This window comes from Tachypleus tridentatus, chromosome 7, assembly GCF_004210375.1.
Source record: "Tachypleus tridentatus isolate NWPU-2018 chromosome 7, ASM421037v1, whole genome shotgun sequence".
NCBI classification, from domain to species: domain Eukaryota; kingdom Metazoa; phylum Arthropoda; class Merostomata; order Xiphosura; family Limulidae; genus Tachypleus; species Tachypleus tridentatus.
Window position 1 is genome coordinate 125234328 of NC_134831.1, and position 20148 is coordinate 125254475.

Here is a 20148-nt window from a genome sequence, read left to right on the forward strand (position 1 = left end):
GTACGATTTATTTCAATAGAAACTATTTTTGTAGGATATTGTTTATTCGAATGCGTGATGACCGCATCTCAAATTCCTCGACGTTCACCTATCGCATACTTTGATTTTTACATTAACAATAATTAAAGTTACCATAAAAGAACCGTCTTTCTGCTTTACCGTATCTATTCTACCATATCAGTAATAATGTGCATACTGTGACGTAGGTGCTTACTAAAGTCTTAAAGAAAAACAACACAGAACCTCTTTCTAAAACAACTTTATTTGTGCTTTTATTACATGAGTAAGATTAATCCAGCCATATCTGGCGAAATGGTGTTTTTAATATTGATTCTGATAAGCTATGTAAAAAATATTCTAAAGTCTTATTCACTAGAGAGAATAGAATCCCTAATTTGCTTAATTTACTAAACTTTTGTCTTTATAATTATCACTTCCAACATTTAAATGAATATCTACAAACAGTGTTCGAACGAATTGTAAAACGTTTCTAACATTAATTTTAATAACCAATGCCCTCTGGTGTGGGCTTTCATGTACGTCTACGTTATAGAGGGGATTTAAACTTAAAGCATAACGAAACTCATACTGTGAGACCTGTTCGAGTTGTTTTCATTTTGTTCAATTCAAGTAAACAAAGAAATCATGCTTTAAATATTGTAACATTACTGTTTCTTATTTACAAACTTTATCTAGAAAATATAATAAGATTTCAATTTAACAATGATAAGAAAATGTTTATATCAGATTCTGACTTTATGAACGTTAGCACAAGAGTGAGAGAAAACTAGTTTTATTTAGAGGTTGGGAAACTTTATAAACAACAAAAACGAACTAGGTATATACAAAAGGGTATCTAAACATTTGTTAAAATAATTAGAAAACAATCAATAGTTGAGCACACAAATATTCTTTGGTATAATCTCATCTAAACCACGCTGTTGTTTTTTCTAGTAGTTACTGATAATTGAAAAGGTTTTTTGCTACATGAGAGACACACACTATGAATTGGTACAAACCTTAGTGAGAGGGAAATCCATAGACATGTCAGGGCATGTCAAAAACCCAGTTGAAAATTTAAATCGTAACACCCTTTACTGGCCCAATCTGAGCTTCCAGCCAGAAGTTTTCTCAGCACTTCGCCTATACTTTGTTCTTTCGTATAACCATGCCGAAAAGGATTGTTTGTTTGTTTCAAGTTAAGCACAGAGCTACACAATGAGTTTCCTGTGATCTGCCCACCACAGGTATCGAAATGCAGTTTCTAACGTTGAAGCCTGCATACGTGCCACTGGTGGGCTCCGACAAGGATTATGGTTTAAAATCAGAAGTAATTAGGCTCAGAATACAGATTATTAGTTGAAACGTTTTTATATGGGCCACCTATGAACCATCAAGTCTTATAGCTTACAACGGACACATTCACATTTTACTCAGAATTGATACACATTTCTTGTTAGATTTATCACTTTTTATAAAAGCACAAAAGTTCAAGATAATGCGTGCATTATTTTGAAAATAGACATATTTTTATTGTTCTTACCAAAACAATAACTTAGTTAAAAACAAAGTTGAATATACAAATGTAACATAACATTGTTAATTATTTTCACAACGTAGCATAATAATAATGGTTAAAATCATAAGGCTTATCAGATAATAGCTTTTGTCTACGATAATTCAAGGTTACTACTTTAACTTTTCTACTGAGTTAACCATTGTGTTTTATGGTTCATACATTTAATCCTGTAATAAGTTAAACATTATAGCATTTTAATGTACCTATTTCTTGATGTTTCAAGTGACGCACGTGATATGCTACAGTTAGCGATATTCAGCTGGGAACTTAGGAGAACAGTGAAAAGTCCTTATAATTTATACTTTCGTTTCTGGCCATTATTTTTAACTGTGTTAATCCAGAGACTTAGAGCCACTTTAACAATTAAAATGTGATTTACCTAAATAAACGAATATTTTTTTTTTATTTTTGCCATCTCTAACGAATTTTTTAAATCTCTTTTTACAAAGGATTTATTCGTTATAATGCATATTCTGTTTTATTATCAACTGTTATGTATCAATGACTGTGGATCCGGCTTAGTCAGGTGGTTAGGGAAATAAAACTTTGTTAGTGTGTTTCGGAGTACCATTCAGGAAGACGTTTTAGTTTCGTCAGAACAAAATGATGATCTGAGGGTCGCAGGTTCGAATCCCAGTCACACCAAACATACTCGTCCTTGCAGCAGTAGGGGTGTTATAATGTTACGATCAATCCCACTATTAGTTGGCAAAATAATAACCCAAGTTCGAATCCCTTTCACACCAAACATGCTCGCCCTTTCAGCCGTGGGGGCGTTATAATGTTTCAGTCAATACCACTATTCGTTGGCAAAAGAGTAGCCCAAGAGTTGGCGGTGGATGGTGATGACTAGCTGCCTTCCCTCTAGTCTTGCACTGCAAAATTAGGGACGGCGAGCGCAGATATCCCTCGTGTAGCTTTGAACGAAACTCACAAACAAACAAACAATGACTGTGCTCACGGTGATTTTTACTGCTTTTTTCAACAACGAAATTCCGCGTTTTTGATAATACTCGTCGTATAAGTCTTCAAATTTTTGTACGCTGTTTGATTGGATTATTCATGTTGTAATAATGAAAATCATAATATATTAAAGATGAAGGGTGATAGTAAACCAGAAGCAAGTAGTTGAATTACTCTCTCATATCCCACACCAACATTAAACGAAAGTAACTTCAGGAAGAAACGTTGTTTGATATGCAGTTGATTGACCTAGTTCTAAATTACCCATTACTTGGCTAAACAAGAAATTATATAGAGAAGTTTCGGTGGTTTTATTTCCATAAATATAAACAGAACGTTCTAAGACATGGGAGAACTTTTAAATATTTAATGTTTAACTCAAAGGAGAAGAAAAATTGCCTTTGTTAACGTTTCAAAATAATCCTCAGTATATTTATTAAAACATTTCTATACTTACTCATTAAAACACGACTGTGAACTTTCTACAGATAAGAAAACATCTTGAACTCTATGTATTAATCCCGAAGTCACGCAGTTAAGCCTACAGAAACTTAACTTCCAAGATCTGTTTATAATGTCACAAACCATCGAACGTTCGAAGATTCTATCGTAATTAGTTGAGCCTCGAAGTTTTTGTTTTTAAAGAACGAAGTTACGTCAAACTTTGAAGGATAGTTATTCTGGCGAGGAGTTGAGAAACACCGTCCAGTAGATAGCATTGAGTACAAGAAACATGAATGGAAAAACCACGCGAGAAACCTTATCAATCATAAGGGCTTGTTCTCTCTTACGTTGCCTGACGTGAAAACTAACCCTCCTTGTTCCATTGGGGGCTGGTTCTTCTTCCTAGAATTACAAACGGCAACCAATCAATGCCAACTCAAAGCACGTATAAATGATTCTATAAAATTATATCACAATATAACCGTGATGGTGTACTATAGTTCTTTACAACCACGTGTAAGGTAATTTTTATGTGTATTTTGTAAACTATATTAGCATTAACTATAAGGTTTATTAAAGGATTTCGTACATTATCGTATTACTTTAAGATTCGTTGTCTGGCTTTGACAAGATGACGTTAAAACTACGGATAATTTTATCACACAAACGATCAACCTTCGGTGTGAAACGACTGACAAGTCTCTTAACGAGTGATACATAATTATCTATTTTGCTAGATACTACAAGCATCTGAAATTAACACAACGGTCATTCATTGGAAAGACCTTGCAATATGTAAATAAAGAAAACATGGTACTCCAGTGATTAAATACTCGACAACTGAATAAAAGAACCTCAGGCTAAAATGCGACGTAAATCACATTACAATTACAATGAATAGCATTATTGTAATAACAATTGTTATAATGACAATAATAAATTGCATTGTCGCATATTTAATAGCATCTAAATATATTTGTTGTTATACTTCGTAGAGAAAGACGGCTTAATTAGGACTGAATGTCCAGTGATGATTAGCAATCGTCATATTTTCATTTCATCTTTTGTCGTCACTTTCAATCAATTCGTCGCCTGCAGCAAAACAAAATCGTTTTCTTACTTTGAAGATATTGAATTTTCTTTAAATTTTTATTTTCCAATAAACACAAAGAAATGACTGCTTGAAAAGCAGGAAAAGTGAGTTGCACCTGCATAACAGAAACTGTCCATTTCTATAGAGCTTTACCTTTCTTCTCATAACAGAAACTGTCCATTTCTATAGAGCTTTACCTTTCTTCTCATAACAGAAACTGTCCATTTCTATAGAGCTTTACCTTTCTTCTCTTAACAGAAACTGTCCATTTCTATAGAGCTTTACCTTTCTTCTCATAACAGAAACTGTCCATTTCTATAGAGCTTTACCTTTCTTCTCATAACAGAAACTGTCCATTTCTATAGAGCTTTACCTTTCTTCTCATAACAGAAACTGTCCATTTCTATAGAGCTTTACCTTTCTTCTCATAACAGAAACTGTCCATTTCTATAGAGCTTTACCTTTCTTCTCATAACAGAAACTGTCCATTTCTATAGAGCTTTACCTTTCTTCTCATAACAGAAACTGTCCATTTCTATAGAGCTTTACCTTTCTTCTCATAACAGAAACTGTCCATTTCTATAGAGCTTTACCTTTCTTCTCATAACAGAAACTGTCCATTTCTATAGAGCTTTACCTTTCTTCTCATAACAGAAACTGTCCATTTCTATAGAGCTTTACCTTTCTTCTCATAACAGAAACTGTCCATTTCTATAGAGCTTTACCTTTCTTCTCATAACAGAAACTGTCCATTTCTATAGAGCTTTACCTTTCTTCTCATAACAGAAACTGTCCATTTTTCTATAGAGCTTTACCTTTCTTCTCATAACAGAAACTGTCCATTTCTATAGAGCTTTACCTTTCTTCTCATAACAGAAACTGTCCATTTCTATAGAGCTTTACCTTTCTTCTCATAACAGAAACTGTCCATTTCTATAGAGCTTTACCTTTCTTCTCATAACAGAAACTGTCCATTTCTATATAGCTTTACCTTTCTTCTCATAACAGAAACTGTCCATTTCTATAGAGCTTTACCTTTCTTCTCATAACAGAAACTGTCCATTTCTATAGAGCTTTACCTTTCTTCTCATAACAGAAACTGTCCATTTCTATAGAGCTTTACCTTTCTTCTCATAACAGAAACTGTCCATTTCTATAGAGCTTTACCTTTCTTCTCATAACAGAAACTGTCCATTTCTATAGAGCTTTACCTTTCTTCTCATAACAGAAACTGTCCATTTCTATAGAGCTTTACCTTTCTTCTCATAACAGAGCCATTTCTATAGAGCTTTACCTTTCTTCTCATAACAGAAACTGTCCATTTCTATAGAGCTTTACCTTTCTTCTCATAACAGAAACTGTCCATTTCTATAGAGCTTTACCTTTCTTCTCATAACAGAAACTGTCCATTTCTATAGAGCTTTACCTTTCTTCTCATAACAGAAACTGTCCATTTCTATAGAGCTTTACCTTTCTTCTCATAACAGAAACTGTCCATTTCTATAGAGCTTTACCTTTCTTCTCATAACAGAAACTGTCCATTTCTATAGAGCTTTACCTTTCTTCTCATAACAGAAACTGTCCATTTCTATAGAGCTTTACCTTTCTTCTCATAACAGAAACTGTCCATTTCTATAGAGCTTTACCTTTCTTCTCATAACAGAAACTGTCCATTTCTATAGAGCTTTACCTTTCTTCTCATAACAGAAACTGTCCATTTCTATAGAGCTTTACCTTTCTTCTCATAACAGAAACTGTCCATTTCTATAGAGCTTTACCTTTCTTTCTCATAACAGAAACTGTCCATTTCTATAGAGCTTTACCTTTCTTCTCATAACAGAAACTGTCCATTTCTATAGAGCTTTACCTTTCTTCTCATAACAGAAACTGTCCATTTCTATAGAGCTTTACCTTTCTTCTCATAACAGAAACTGTCCATTTCTATAGAGCTTTACCTTTCTTCTCATAACAGAAACTGTCCATTTCTATAGAGCTTTACCTTTCTTCTCATAACAGAAACTGTCCATTTCTATAGAGCTTTACCTTTCTTCTCATAACAGAAACTGTCCATTTCTATAGAGCTTTACCTTTCTTCTCATAACAGAAACTGTCCATTTCTATAGAGCTTTACCTTTCTTCTCATAACAGAAACTGTCCATTTCTATAGAGCTTTACCTTTCTTCTCATAACAGAAACTGTCCATTTCTATAGAGCTTTACCTTTCTTCTCATAACAGAAACTGTCCATTTCTATAGAGCTTTACCTTTCTTCTCATAACAGAAACTGTCCATTTCTATAGAGCTTTACCTTTCTTCTCATAACAGAAACTGTCCATTTCTATAGAGCTTTACCTTTCTTCTCATAACAGAAACTGTCCATTTCTATAGAGCTTTACCTTTCTTCTCATAACAGAAACTGTCCATTTCTATAGAGCTTTACCTTTCTTCTCTCATAACAGAAACTGTCCATTTCTATAGAGCTTTACCTTTCTTCTCATAACAGAAACTGTCCATTTCTATAGAGCTTTACCTTTCTTCTCATAACAGAAACTGTCCATTTCTATAGAGCTTTACCTTTCTTCTCATAACAGAAACTGTCCATTTCTATAGAGCTTTACCTTTCTTCTCATAACAGAAACTGTCCATTTCTATAGAGCTTTACCTTTCTTCTCATAACAGAAACTGTCCATTTCTATAGAGCTTTATATACAGAAACTGTCCATTTCTATAGAGCTTTACCTTTCTTCTCATAACAGAAACTGTCCATTTCTATAGAGCTTTACCTTTCTTCTCATAACAGAAACTGTCCATTTCTATAGAGCTTTACCTTTCTTCTCATAACAGAAACTGTCCATTTCTATAGAGCTTTACCTTTCTTCTCATAACAGAAACTGTCCATTTCTATAGAGCTTTACCTTTCTTCTCATAACAGAAACTGTCCATAACAGAAACTGTCCATTTCTATAGAGCTATAGAGCTTTACCTTTCTTCTCATAACAGAAACTGTCCATTTCTATAGAGCTTTACCTTTCTTCTCATAACAGAAACTGTCCATTTCTATAGAGCTTTACCTTTCTTCTCATAACAGAAACTGTCCATTTCTATAGAGCTTTACCTTTCTTCTCATAACAGAAACTGTCCATTTCTATAGAGCTTTACCTTTCTTCTCATAACAGAAACTGTCCATTTCTATAGAGCTTTACCTTTCTTCTCATAACAGAAACTGTCCATTTCTATAGAGCTTTACCTTTCTTCTCATAACAGAAACTGTCCATTTCTATAGAGCTTTACCTTTCTTCTCATAACAGAAACTGTCCATTTCTATAGAGCTTTACCTTTCTTCTCATAACAGAAACTGTCCATTTCTATAGAGCTTTACCTTTCTTCTCATAACAGAAACTGTCCATTTCTATAGAGCTTTACCTTTCTTCTCATAACAGAAACTGTCCATTTCTATAGAGCTTTACCTTTCTTCTCATAACAGAAACTGTCCATTTCTATAGAGCTTTACCTTTCTTCTCATAACAGAAACTGTCCATTTCTATAGAGCTTTACCTTTCTTCTCATAACAGAAACTGTCCATTTCTATAGAGCTTTACCTTTCTTCTCATAACAGAAACTGTCCATTTCTATAGAGCTTTACCTTTCTTCTCATAACAGAAACTGTCCATTTCTATAGAGCTTTACCTTTCTTCTCATAACAGAAACTGTCCATTTCTATAGAGCTTTACCTTTCTTCTCATAACAGAAACTGTCCATTTCTATAGAGCTTTACCTTTCTTCTCATAACAGAAACTGTCCATTTCTATAGAGCTTTACCTTTCTTCTCATAACAGAAACTGTCCATTTCTATAGAGCTTTACCTTTCTTCTCATAACAGAAACTGTCCATTTCTATAGAGCTTTACCTTTCTTCTCATAACAGAAACTGTCCATTTCTATAGAGCTTTACCTTTCTTCTCATAACAGAAACTGTCCATTTCTATAGAGCTTTACCTTTCTTCTCATAACAGAAACTGTCCATTTCTATAGAGCTTTACCTTTCTTCTCATAACAGAAACTGTCCATTTCTATAGAGCTTTACCTTTCTTTCTCATAACAGAAACTGTCCATTTCTATAGAGCTTTACCTTTCTTCTCATAACAGAAACTGTCCATTTCTATAGAGCTTTACCTTTCTTCTCATAACAGAAACTGTCCATTTCTATAGAGCTTTACCTTTCTTCTCATAACAGAAACTGTCCATTTCTATAGAGCTTTACCTTTCTTCTCATAACAGAAACTGTCCATTTCTATAGAGCTTTACCTTTCTTCTCATAACAGAAACTGTCCATTTCTATAGAGCTTTACCTTTCTTCTCATAACAGAAACTGTCCATTTCTATAGAGCTTTACCTTTCTTCTCATAACAGAAACTGTCCATTTCTATAGAGCTTTACCTTTCTTCTCATAACAGAAACTGTCCATTTCTATAGAGCTTTACCTTTCTTCTCATAACAGAAACTGTCCATTTCTATAGAGCTTTACCTTTCTTCTCATAACAGAAACTGTCCATTTCTATAGAGCTTTACCTTTCTTCTCATAACAGAAACTGTCCATTTCTATAGAGCTTTACCTTTCTTCTCATAACAGAAACTGTCCATTTCTATAGAGCTTTACCTTTCTTTCTCATAACAGAAACTGTCCATTTCTATAGAGCTTTACCTTTCTTCTCATAACAGAAACTGTCCATTTCTATAGAGCTTTACCTTTCTTCTCATAACAGAAACTGTCCATTTCTATAGAGCTTTACCTTTCTTCTCATAACAGAAACTGTCCATTTCTATAGAGCTTTACCTTTCTTCTCATAACAGAAACTGTCCATTTCTATAGAGCTTTACCTTTCTTCTCATAACAGAAACTGTCCATTTCTATAGAGCTTTACCTTTCTTCTCATAACAGAAACTGTCCATTTCTATAGAGCTTTACCTTTCTTCTCATAACAGAAACTGTCCATTTCTATAGAGCTTTACCTTTCTTCTCATAACAGAAACTGTCCATTTCTATAGAGCTTTACCTTTCTTCTCATAACAGAAACTGTCCATTTCTATAGAGCTTTACCTTTCTTCTCATAACAGAAACTGTCCATTTCTATAGAGCTTTACCTTTCTTCTCATAACAGAAACTGTCCATTTCTATAGAGCTTTACCTTTCTTCTCATAACAGAAACTGTCCATTTCTATAGAGCTTTACCTTTCTTCTCATAACAGAAACTGTCCATTTCTATAGAGCTTTACCTTTCTTCTCATAACAGAAACTGTCCATTTCTATAGAGCTTTACCTTTCTTCTCATAACAGAAACTGTCCATTTCTATAGAGCTTTACCTTTCTTCTCATAACAGAAACTGTCCATTTCTATAGAGCTTTACCTTTCTTCTCATAACAGAAACTGTCCATTTCTATAGAGCTTTACCTTTCTTCTCATAACAGAAACTGTCCATTTCTATAGAGCTTTACCTTTCTTTCTCATAACAGAAACTGTCCATTTCTATAGAGCTTTACCTTTCTTCTCATAACAGAAACTGTCCATTTCTATAGAGCTTTACCTTTCTTCTCATAACAGAAACTGTCCATTTCTATAGAGCTTTACCTTTCTTCTCATAACAGAAACTGTCCATTTCTATGGAGCTTTACCTTTCTTCTCATAACAGAAACTGTCCATTTCTATGGAGCTTTACCTTTCTTCTCATAACAGAAACTGTCCATTTCTATGGGCTTTACCTTTCTTCTCATCAGAAACTGTCCATTTCTATAGAGCTTTACCTTTCTTCTCATAACAGAAACTGTCCATTTCTATAGAGCTTTACCTTTCTTCTCATAACAGAAACTGTCCATTTCTATAGAGCTTTACCTTTCTTCTCATAACAGAAACTGTCCATTTCTATAGAGCTTTACCTTTCTTCTCATAACAGAAACTGTCCATTTCTATAGAGCTTTACCTTTCTTCTCATAACAGAAACTGTCCATTTCTATAGAGCTTTACCTTTCTTCTCATAACAGAAACTGTCCATTTCTATAGAGCTTTACCTTTCTTCTCATAACAGAAACTGTCCATTTCTATAGAGCTTTACCTTTCTTCTCTTAAGAACGTGTCACATAATCTGATACTCCAGGGCCAGGCATGACCTGGTGGTTAAGGCGCTCGACTCGTAATCCCAGGGTCTCGGGTTCGAATTCCTGTTACACCAAACAAGCTCGCCCTTTCAGCCGTGGGAGCGTTATAATGTGACGGTCAATCCAACTATTCGTTGGTAAAGACTAACTGTCTTCTATCTAGTCTTACACTGCAAAATTAGAGACGGCTAGCGAAGATAGCTCTCGAGTAGCTTTGCGTGAAATTAAAAGAACAAACAAACTGATACTCTAGTGGTTAACTGTATATTCTATTTTTTTTAGTAGCAGTACAAGACACACTTACCGGAACCTTGCTTATTGACATGACGTTAGCTAACCCTCTTTTCATTGCTAAATCTTCTGTGTCTCCCAGTAGGATGTTAACTAAGGCGTATTCCATTAAAGAACCAAATACGAAGACAGTGCATGAAATCATGAATATGTCAATAGCCTTAATGTAAGACACAGGCGGAAGTGACTTCTGCGACTGCGCGTGTTGTGTAGACAGGGTCAATAGGCTCGTGACGCAGAGAGTGACACGTGCAGGAATTGCTTCCGGTCTGATCCAGAATGATATCCAGGACATAATGACGATCAAACAAGTTGGAATGTAGGTATGAAACATGTAGTACCCCACGCGACGTTTCAGAGTAAAGCTAATTTTGATACACGTGAAGTTCCCTGCAATTATCGGAAAAATATTTTTAAAAAATAGCTATTTAAATTTAAACGTATCAAAGAAAATAATACAGTAGATTATAAGATATATTAATTGAAACGTTTGAAAATATGAAAGCCATAAAATAAAATAACTTACTTTATGTTAACTACTTACGATTTTTCCTGTAAAATATGTAATAGTATTTCAGACTGTATTTCTTCGAGCAATAAAAATATGAGACCAGAAGTATAAAGAAACAAGTGATTGGAAAATACACGACAAAAAATCAGTTGAGACAAGCTATACGCGTTTCGGCAACTTTCAACAGACACAAAATGTATTATTACTTATACTGAAGTGTATCTGATGTATACAATAGATGCTGTACATGTTGTTACTTATACTGAAGTGTATCTGATGTATACAACAGATGCTGTACATGTTGTTACTTATATTGAAGTGTATCTGATGTATACAACAGATGCTGTACATGTTGTTACTTATATTGAAGTGTGTCTGATGTATACAACAGATGCTGTACATGTTGTTACTTATACTGAAGTGTGTCTGATGTATACAACAGATGCTGTACATGTTGTTACTTATACTGAAGTGTATCTGATGTATACAACAGATGCTGTACATGTTGTTACTTATATTGAAGTGTGTCTGATGTATACAACAGATGCTGTACATGTTGTTACTTATACTGAAGTGTATCTGATGTATACAACAGATGCTGTACATGTTGTTACTTATACTGAAGTGTATCTGATGTATACAACAGATGCTGTACATGTTGTTACTTATACTGAAGTGTATCTGATGTATACAACAGATGCTGTACATGTTGTTACTTATACTGAAGTGTATCTGATGTATACAACAGATGCTGTACATGTTGTTACTTATACTGAAGTGTATCTGATGTATACAACAGATGCTGTACATGTTGTTACTTATACTGAAGTGTATCTGATGTATACAACAGATGCTGTACATGTTGTTACTTATACTGAAGTGTATCTGATGTATACAACAGATGCTGTACATGTTGTTACTTATACTGAAGTGTATCTGATGTATACAACAGATGCTGTACATGTTGTTACTTATATTGAAGTGTATCTGATGTATACAACAGATGCTGTACATGTTGTTACTTATACTGAAGTGTATCTGATGTATACAACAGATGCTGTACATGTTGTTACTTATACTGAAGTGTATCTGATGTATACAACAGATGCTGTACATGTTGTTACTTATACTGAAGTGTATCTGATGTATACAACAGATGCTGTACATGTTGTTACTTATACTGAAGTGTATCTGATGTATACAACAGATGCTGTACATGTTGTTACTTATATTGAAGTGTATCTGATGTATACAACAGATGCTGTACATGTTGCTTATAATTAATAAGACGATATCCCTGATGTGTTTTCTCAGTTGTGATGTGTTATGGTTAGTGGCTACTTCTGAGAATGTTGAAACAATAATTGCAACCTAATTTACAGGTTGTTAAAACCTATAATCACTTCAACCCCAACCCTCCTGTAATCACTCCAACTCCAACCCTCCTGTAATCACTCCAACCCCAACACTCCAAATAAACAAAATTTCATAAAGGTGATGTTTGATTAATATTTTGAGCCATTAATGACTCAAGTAGAAAATCACACAAATAAAAACAAATATTTTCGGGGCGAGAGTGTAAACGGGTACGGGATTGTAGGGGGCGTTGTAGTTAGACGGTAGGTTATTTATTAATATAGATATAAAGGTGTTCCTTTATGTTGATTAATTTTGGTTTGAGTTATTGTATAACTAGGACTTCTTTCATTTTGCATTTGTTTATATTTGTTTCCCTACTTAGTATCTGAGTGTTTTCTATGGTTATGAGGTGTTTATTTGACTTGCAGTGTTGAAAAACGTGTGAAGGTGTTTCTTTGTGTTATTCGAATCTGGTTTCCATTTTTCTGCTTGTTTCTCCAATATAGAAGTTGTGGCAGTTGTTGCCTTGCATTTTATAAATAATGTTGGTGTTGTGTTTGTCACTGTAGTTCTTTACGTAGTATGGACTTTTGATTTGTACCTGTTTTTTTAATAACTTTGGTGTTTACTGCAATGCTGTGTTTTGTTATAAGGTTTTTCCAAATGTTGGTTATTGTTTCGCTGATATCGGTAATATATGGTATGCAGCAGTGTAAGGTCTGCTGTGAAGACTGACGTGCCCACTACGGGTATTGAAACCCGAAGTTTAGCGCGATAAGCCTTCTTATTAAACTCCAGGCCACTTCACAGAAGTCCCAACTACTGAAGCCTGCAAGATAGCTTTAGAACAACAAACTACAAAACCTTATACCATACACCTGCATACCATATATTACCGACATCAGTGAAACAATTACCAACATTTGGGGAAACAACAATTATAATAAAATACAACATTCCAGTAAACACCAAATTTATTGAAAAACCAGGTACAAAATTAAAGTTCATATCAAGTTCGTCAATATCTTATTAAACATATAGCTTGGTGATTATACAATATTCAGTTTGAAATGTTAATTTAAATTTACGTACTGTCAAATCAGTAGACTTAATAACAAATATAATATAAAGATCTTTACTAGTATATTTTATGTTTAGAAAAGCACGATTTATTTAAAAGTGAATTCTTAAGAGATTCATTAACTGTATATTGACATAAGAGACACAAACTCTTATTTGATTTATTTACCTCACAATAAAAATCCGAAACTCACTAGTATAAAATATGTGTACACATTAGCGAGAAAAGCATGCAAATAGCAATTAATCACTATTAACTAATTAATTATCTAAGACACGTTTCGGTAAACACAGTAGATTTACAAAGGGGATCAAAATACATCTTTTCATTTAAATTCGCAAATGTTCAAAAGTGGTTTTAATAAACTTGGTCAATCACCTATGGATTTTCTCAGGGATTTACTAAGCCTAGTTTGACATATACGTTAAGCCGGACATGATGTTAGAAGTCGTTGTACTGAATATATATTCTAAAGAAATCGATACTATTTTACTTCTAGCGTTACTGTTATAAAAACTAACACGGGTAAAAAGAAGCGAAAGTTTCTAACACCCCGGGGTCGTCTTTCACTCTCCCAAACGTTTCACTTTTTTTATCTGAAGCTTGAAAAGTTTTTGAATCTACATTCTTGCCCACAAACTTGATTTGGAAGCTCTGATTATGAAAGTTTTCTTTTCCAGGAATAAAATAAGTTAATAAGTTAACTTTAGTATTTCATTTAATACCCTAGGTATTAACGAGATTCAAGCCATAAATTACGTTGTTTCAGAGTAAGTTAAGTCACCTGGAAAGCTATTGTAAAGCAACTACTGATTTTGTTTTCCAAAGGGAAAACTTTGAAATCTCTAGGTTTGATTTTCTCAAACTCGCTATACACGCTTTGAGAGTCACCTGGTGGGGAAGGGTGCTGTGTTCGAAGACTGAAACTTAATCGTCATGGAAGATTAAATGTATATTTCTCAGCAACGTTTCTAATTAAAACACAGAGTGATATAACGGTGCTACCACGTTACAATACACATCGAAGTTACTTAAATTACTTTCAATGTGAAGTACAGGTGGTGCTGAATCTTCCTGTTTTTTACTTTTGTATTCAAAGTCCCTAATCGGATGAGAATTCGAGAAAGTAAGAATCTCGTGTTATATATGTTTTATTCATTCCAATAGATGACTTGGTCTTGGAACTGTTTGTTTGTTTGTTTCTGAATTTCGCGCAAAGCTACTCGAGAGCTATCTGCGCCAGCCGTCCCTAATTTAGTAGTGTAAAACTAGAGGGAAGGCAACTAGTCATCATCACCCACTGCCAACTCTTGGGCTACTCTTTTACCAACGAATAGTGGGATTGACCGCCACACTATAATGCCCCCACGGCTAAAAGTTCTAGCATGTTTGATGTGATGGGGATTCGAACTCGCAACCCTCGGATTATGAGTCGAGTTCCTTAACCACCTGGCCATGCCGGGGCTTTTTGAACTGAAGACAATATTCAACTTTCTACATGTAGGCTTAAAAACTTACGTATAGATCACAATATATATAATAATACATCTTGTTTAATAGCTTCTATCCCAATACATTTGTCATATCTACATGTCTTTTAAAACGAAATCCAATGTTACTCTTCGTAATAGATACTCATTTGAGTAACAGTTTGTAAGATATCCTACATGATATGTTTACCGCATCAACGTACGAATAAGCACATTTTAGTACGCCAACAGTATGGCCAACTTGTTTATTGGTCACTCGGCTTAGAAGTATCCGAATTCTTTTGTTCACCCTCAGTCAAATGATTTATTTTGAAACGTATTTATGCGATTGAAAAACAGGATTTTTCAACGTAGCACATCAGCATTCATTATTCACAACTACTAGTGTTTAAATTTTCATCAGTGAAAACACGTTCCTTGTGTGTTGTTTAAAAACTGCGATCGTAAATTACATCAGCTAATCTCATAATGTGTTCACGACTTCACTAAGTGACGTCTTCCCTACTAACTAATTGACGAACTAGAATTCTCTGTCTATATAAAAGTAATGAACAGAAGTAACAGATTTTTCTATGTACACTGAAATGGTACATTGAGTTTGAGTAGATGGATGTCAGTAATTACACTGATCAATTGCTTCGTAATTGTCAAATACTTCATTTTTCAAGAACTTCGATTTTCGTGGAATGATATTTTAACGAATCTGGAAAGTTAAAACTGACAAAACAATCTGATAAAATAGATATGTATATTGGAAGATTCTAAGGACATGGTTTCATAAAAGAATGAAAAACACAGAAATATGTACAACAGTCTGAGAGAAAACTGATTATAATTTTATCGAGTATTTATTTTTGTCTACTTGCTAAACTATAGCATTTAAGACTTTAGCATCTGTTAATGTACTTCTAAGTAGATAAAAATATATCATTGTCATAGAATAGGTTCGTGTTAAAATTCTGGCATTATTTACGCTAAAACGTGAAATTATTTGTAGCTATCCAACAAAATCTTCAAAAGGTAAATCTCATTTTTGTAAAAGTAAGGTTTTAAATAGCTTGCATGTGTATCACTGTTGGGTGTAGAAAGAGTTTCAGATTGTATTCATGGTTCTGTATCACTGTTGGGTGTAGAAAGAGTTTCAGATTGTATTCATGGTTCTGTATCACTGTTGGGTGTAGAAAGAGTTTCAGATTGTATTCATGGTTCTGTATCACTGTTGGGTGTAGAAAGAGTTCCAGATTGTATTCATGGTTCTGTATCACGGTTGGGTGTAGAAAGAGTTTCAGATTGTATTCATTGTTCTGTATCACGGTTGGGTGTAGAAAGAGTTTCAGATTGTATTCATGGTTCTGTATCACGGTTGGGTGTAGAAAGAGTTTCAGATTGTATTCATGGTTCTGTATCACTGTTGGGTGTAGAAAGAGTTTCAGATTGTATTCATTGTTCTGTATCACGGTTGGGTGTAGAAAGAGTTCCAGATTGTATTCATGGTTCTGTATCACGGTTGGGTGTAGAAAGAGTTTCAGATTGTATTCATTGTTCTGTATCACGGTTGGGTGTAGAAAGAGTTTCAGATTGTATTCATGGTTCTGTATCACTGTTGGGTGTAGAAAGAGTTTCAGATTGTATTCATGGTTCTGTATCACGGTTGGGTGTAGAAAGAGTTTCAGATTGTATTCATGGTTCTGTATCACGGTTGGGTGTAGAAAGAGTTTCAGATTGTATTCATGGTTCTGTATCACTGTTGGGTGTAGAAAGAGTTCCAGATTGTATTCATGGTTCTGTATCACTGTTGGGTGTAGAAAGAGTTCCAGATTGTATTCATGGTTCTGTATCACTGTTGGGTGTAGAAAGAGTTTCAGATTGTATTCATTGTTCTGTATCACTGTTGGGTGTATAAAGAGTTCCAGATTGTATTCATGGTTCTGTATCACTGTTGGGTGTAGAAAGAGTTTCAGATTGTATTCATGGTTCTGTATCACGGTTGGGTGTAGAAAGAGTTTCAGATTGTATTCATGGTTCTGTATCACTGTTGGGTGTCGAAAGAGTTTCAGATTGTATTCATGGTTCTGTATCACTGTTGGGTGTAGAAAGAGTTTCAGATTGTATTCATTGTTCTGTATCACTGTTGGGTGTAGAAAGAGTTTCAGATTGTATTCATGGTTCTGTATCACGGTTGGGTGTAGAAAGAGTTTCAGATTGTATTCATGGTTCTGTATCACTGTTGGGTGTAGAAAGAGTTCCAGATTGTATTCATGGTTCTGTATCACGGTTGGGTGTAGAAAGAGTTCCAGATTGTATTCATGGTTCTGTATCACTGTTGGGTGTAGAAAGAGTTTCAGATTGTATTCATGGTTCTGTATCACGGTTGGGTGTAGAAAGAGTTTCAGATTGTATTCATGGTTCTGTATCACTGTTGGGTGTAGAAAGAGTTTCAGATTGTATTCATGGTTCTGTATCACTGTTGGGTGTAGAAAGAGTTCCAGATTGTATTCATGGTTCTGTATCACTGTTGGGTGTAGAAAGAGTTCCAGATTGTATTCATGGTTCTGTATCACTGTTGGGTGTAGAAAGAGTTTCAGATTGTATTCATGGTTCTGTATCACTGTTGGGTGTAGAAAGAGTTCCAGATTGTATTCATGGTTCTGTATCACTGTTGGGTGTAGAAAGAGTTTCAGATTGTATTCATGGTTCTGTATCACTGTTGGGTGTAGAAAGAGTTTCAGATTGTATTCATGGTTCTGTATCACTGTTGGGTGTAGAACGAGTTTCAGATTGTATTCATGGTTCTGTATCACTGTTGGGTGTAGAAAGAGTTCCAGATTGTATTCATGGTTCTGTATCACTGTTGGGTGTAGAAAGAGTTTCAGATTGTATTCATGGTTCTGTATCACTGTTGGGTGTAGAAAGAGTTTCAGATTGTATTCATGGTTCTGTATCACTGTTGGGTGTAGAAAGAGTTTCAGATTGTATTCATGGTTCTGTATCACTGTTGGGTGTAGAAAGAGTTTCAGATTCTATTCATGGTTCTGTATCACTGTTGGGTGTAGAAAGAGTTTCAGATTCTATTCATGGTTCTGTATCACTGTTGGGTGTAGAAAGAGTTTCAGATTGTATTCATGGTTCTGAATTTACTGTAGATCTTTCGTCAGTGTTCGCCGCCATTTTGGTTTTAATGACCACAGTGTTTGGTGAAGAAGGACTCGTAGTGGAGTCCGAAACTTTGTCACTAATTAAAAATACAAAGCAAGAGCTGTCTGAAATACAACTTTATCAAATGTCGACTAAACTGTTCAGAGCTACCTTCAAAGGAGAACTTATCACACCAACTGAATTATCTTTATGGATCAAAACTCATGTGAGATTTTAACGAACCAAAATAGGAATCATATGGTAAAAAACTACTGTTAATCTTTATATGACGTGAGTTATTTTTCTTAATTCACCAGTATGTGTTTGTAAGAAAGAACGTTTGTGAAATGAGCTTATCAATAAATCAACAGAAGTGCATAATTCCAACGACAAGTGTCTTTCATTATTTAATTTATAACTGCGATAATGGAAAGAAATATTCTTCAAGATCGAGGTTCTTAGCTCGTATATATAAGTGACTTTTTCTATTGAGACTTGAACCGAAACCAAATACTAGACCTAAACCAAGATCTGAACAAATTTTAACTTATTCTATTTTAAAAGAATATATGTTAAAAAGCAATAGTAAATTTCCTGTAAAACATATTTTAAACACGATCTCCTAGCTTAGTTTCTACCAAGTTATGCTCAGGTAGTACATTACCTGTTGAATATATCTGAGTACAGTCTCCTAGCTTAGTTTCCACCAGGTTATGTTGAGGTAGTTCAATAAATTCATCTACCACCAGTGGTAGATATTTCTCCCAATCAAACACAAGATCATCGGTAGTGTAAGACACTACATCAAAACAGAAGATTGAAATGGATTAATTAATAATGCACAAATAATTTCGATCTCGTACATCATGGTGTGAATTACAATTTTACCCTAAATTATACTTTATCTGTTTGATAAAAGCAAGACAAAAACACAATACCAGAAAACTGTATCCAGATTTTGATGATAATTCTTTGATTAATTAATTACAGTCTATCGATCAAGATATGAATTACGTTTTGTTTTCTTTCTAGCATCTACAGCTAACTTTATTGAATCAAACCTAGTCTACTACTTAGCTTGCCGAACGGATGATCGAAGGTCCATGGTTCACATCCCGTTCTCACAAAATCAAATCTCTTATACTTTGACGCCGTGTAAGCTTTCTAAGAGCGAATACCATATTCTAACATTCAATCGCAGTAGCCTGAGAAATAAGAGTGAGTACGTTTGACTAGCCCTCGAGCAGCTCTGCGCGAAATTCAAGAAACAAACAAGTACTACAAAAAAACATTATTTTGTTTTCCAACTGCTGGACTAAACTTGACAACCCGAATAGTACGATTTGACTGTCACTCTTATAAAGCAGCCGTGTCCCTAAAGTACAGGGTATGGTTCATTTAATCATGGAACCTAAGTCTGACACACCTTACCATTATCTGCTCTCAGTATTTTTTTTTTTTAAAATATGATTCTTAAATGACGGCACAAATAGCCTAGCTGCTTTGCGCCATAAAACACCAAATAAACCAACTTAAGTGCCAGAAATGAAGGTATTTTGAAACAAATATGCCCGAACTATTACGATTGGGTAGAATCAGAGATGACAAGATGGGATATAATACGTATTTTACAAATATATTTACAAAAATAAGGTATCATGTGTGCTTCCCGTTTCTAGTCCTTTTTCGAACTGTCTTTATTTCTTTATGTGTTAATTTTCATTGTCTTACAAATATTGTGTCGCCTTCTTTAGAAATCTTTGTAGGAACAATTGGCATTATAAAAGTTAACATAAGCAAACAGATTATAAAAACACCCTTCCATACGTAAGGTACGTATGTTTACCCAATTTCTTTGCATTGTTAAGAAAAATACAAAATATTTTCACTTACGTCATTTGCGAAGTGATGGTAAAAATCAATTATGGAAGTTATGCAACACAAGAACGTATAAGTTAAAAATAAATATGGATCTCAAACGATCATTCGATTCGCCGTTTGTCACCGAGTTAAACTGGTTTAGGGAAATTCAGCCCCTCCTCGGTAACCCTGA

General features: G+C 34.4%; 1 protein-coding gene across 1 annotated transcript in view; it reads right to left on the reverse strand.

Moving 5' to 3' along the window:
* Positions 1–243: 243 nt before the first annotated feature.
* Positions 244–20148, reverse strand: part of LOC143256527 (glycine receptor subunit alpha-4-like) — a 49644-nt gene continuing 29739 nt past the window's right edge. The window contains exons 7-9 of the mRNA XM_076513872.1: positions 18760–18894; positions 10533–10909; positions 244–3388 (exon numbers count right to left, since the gene is read on the reverse strand). Of these exons, the coding sequence (XP_076369987.1) occupies positions 3218–3388; positions 10533–10909; positions 18760–18894 (683 nt within the window). The 3' untranslated portion in view covers positions 244–3217. The remainder of the gene's footprint in view (positions 3389–10532; positions 10910–18759; positions 18895–20148) is intronic.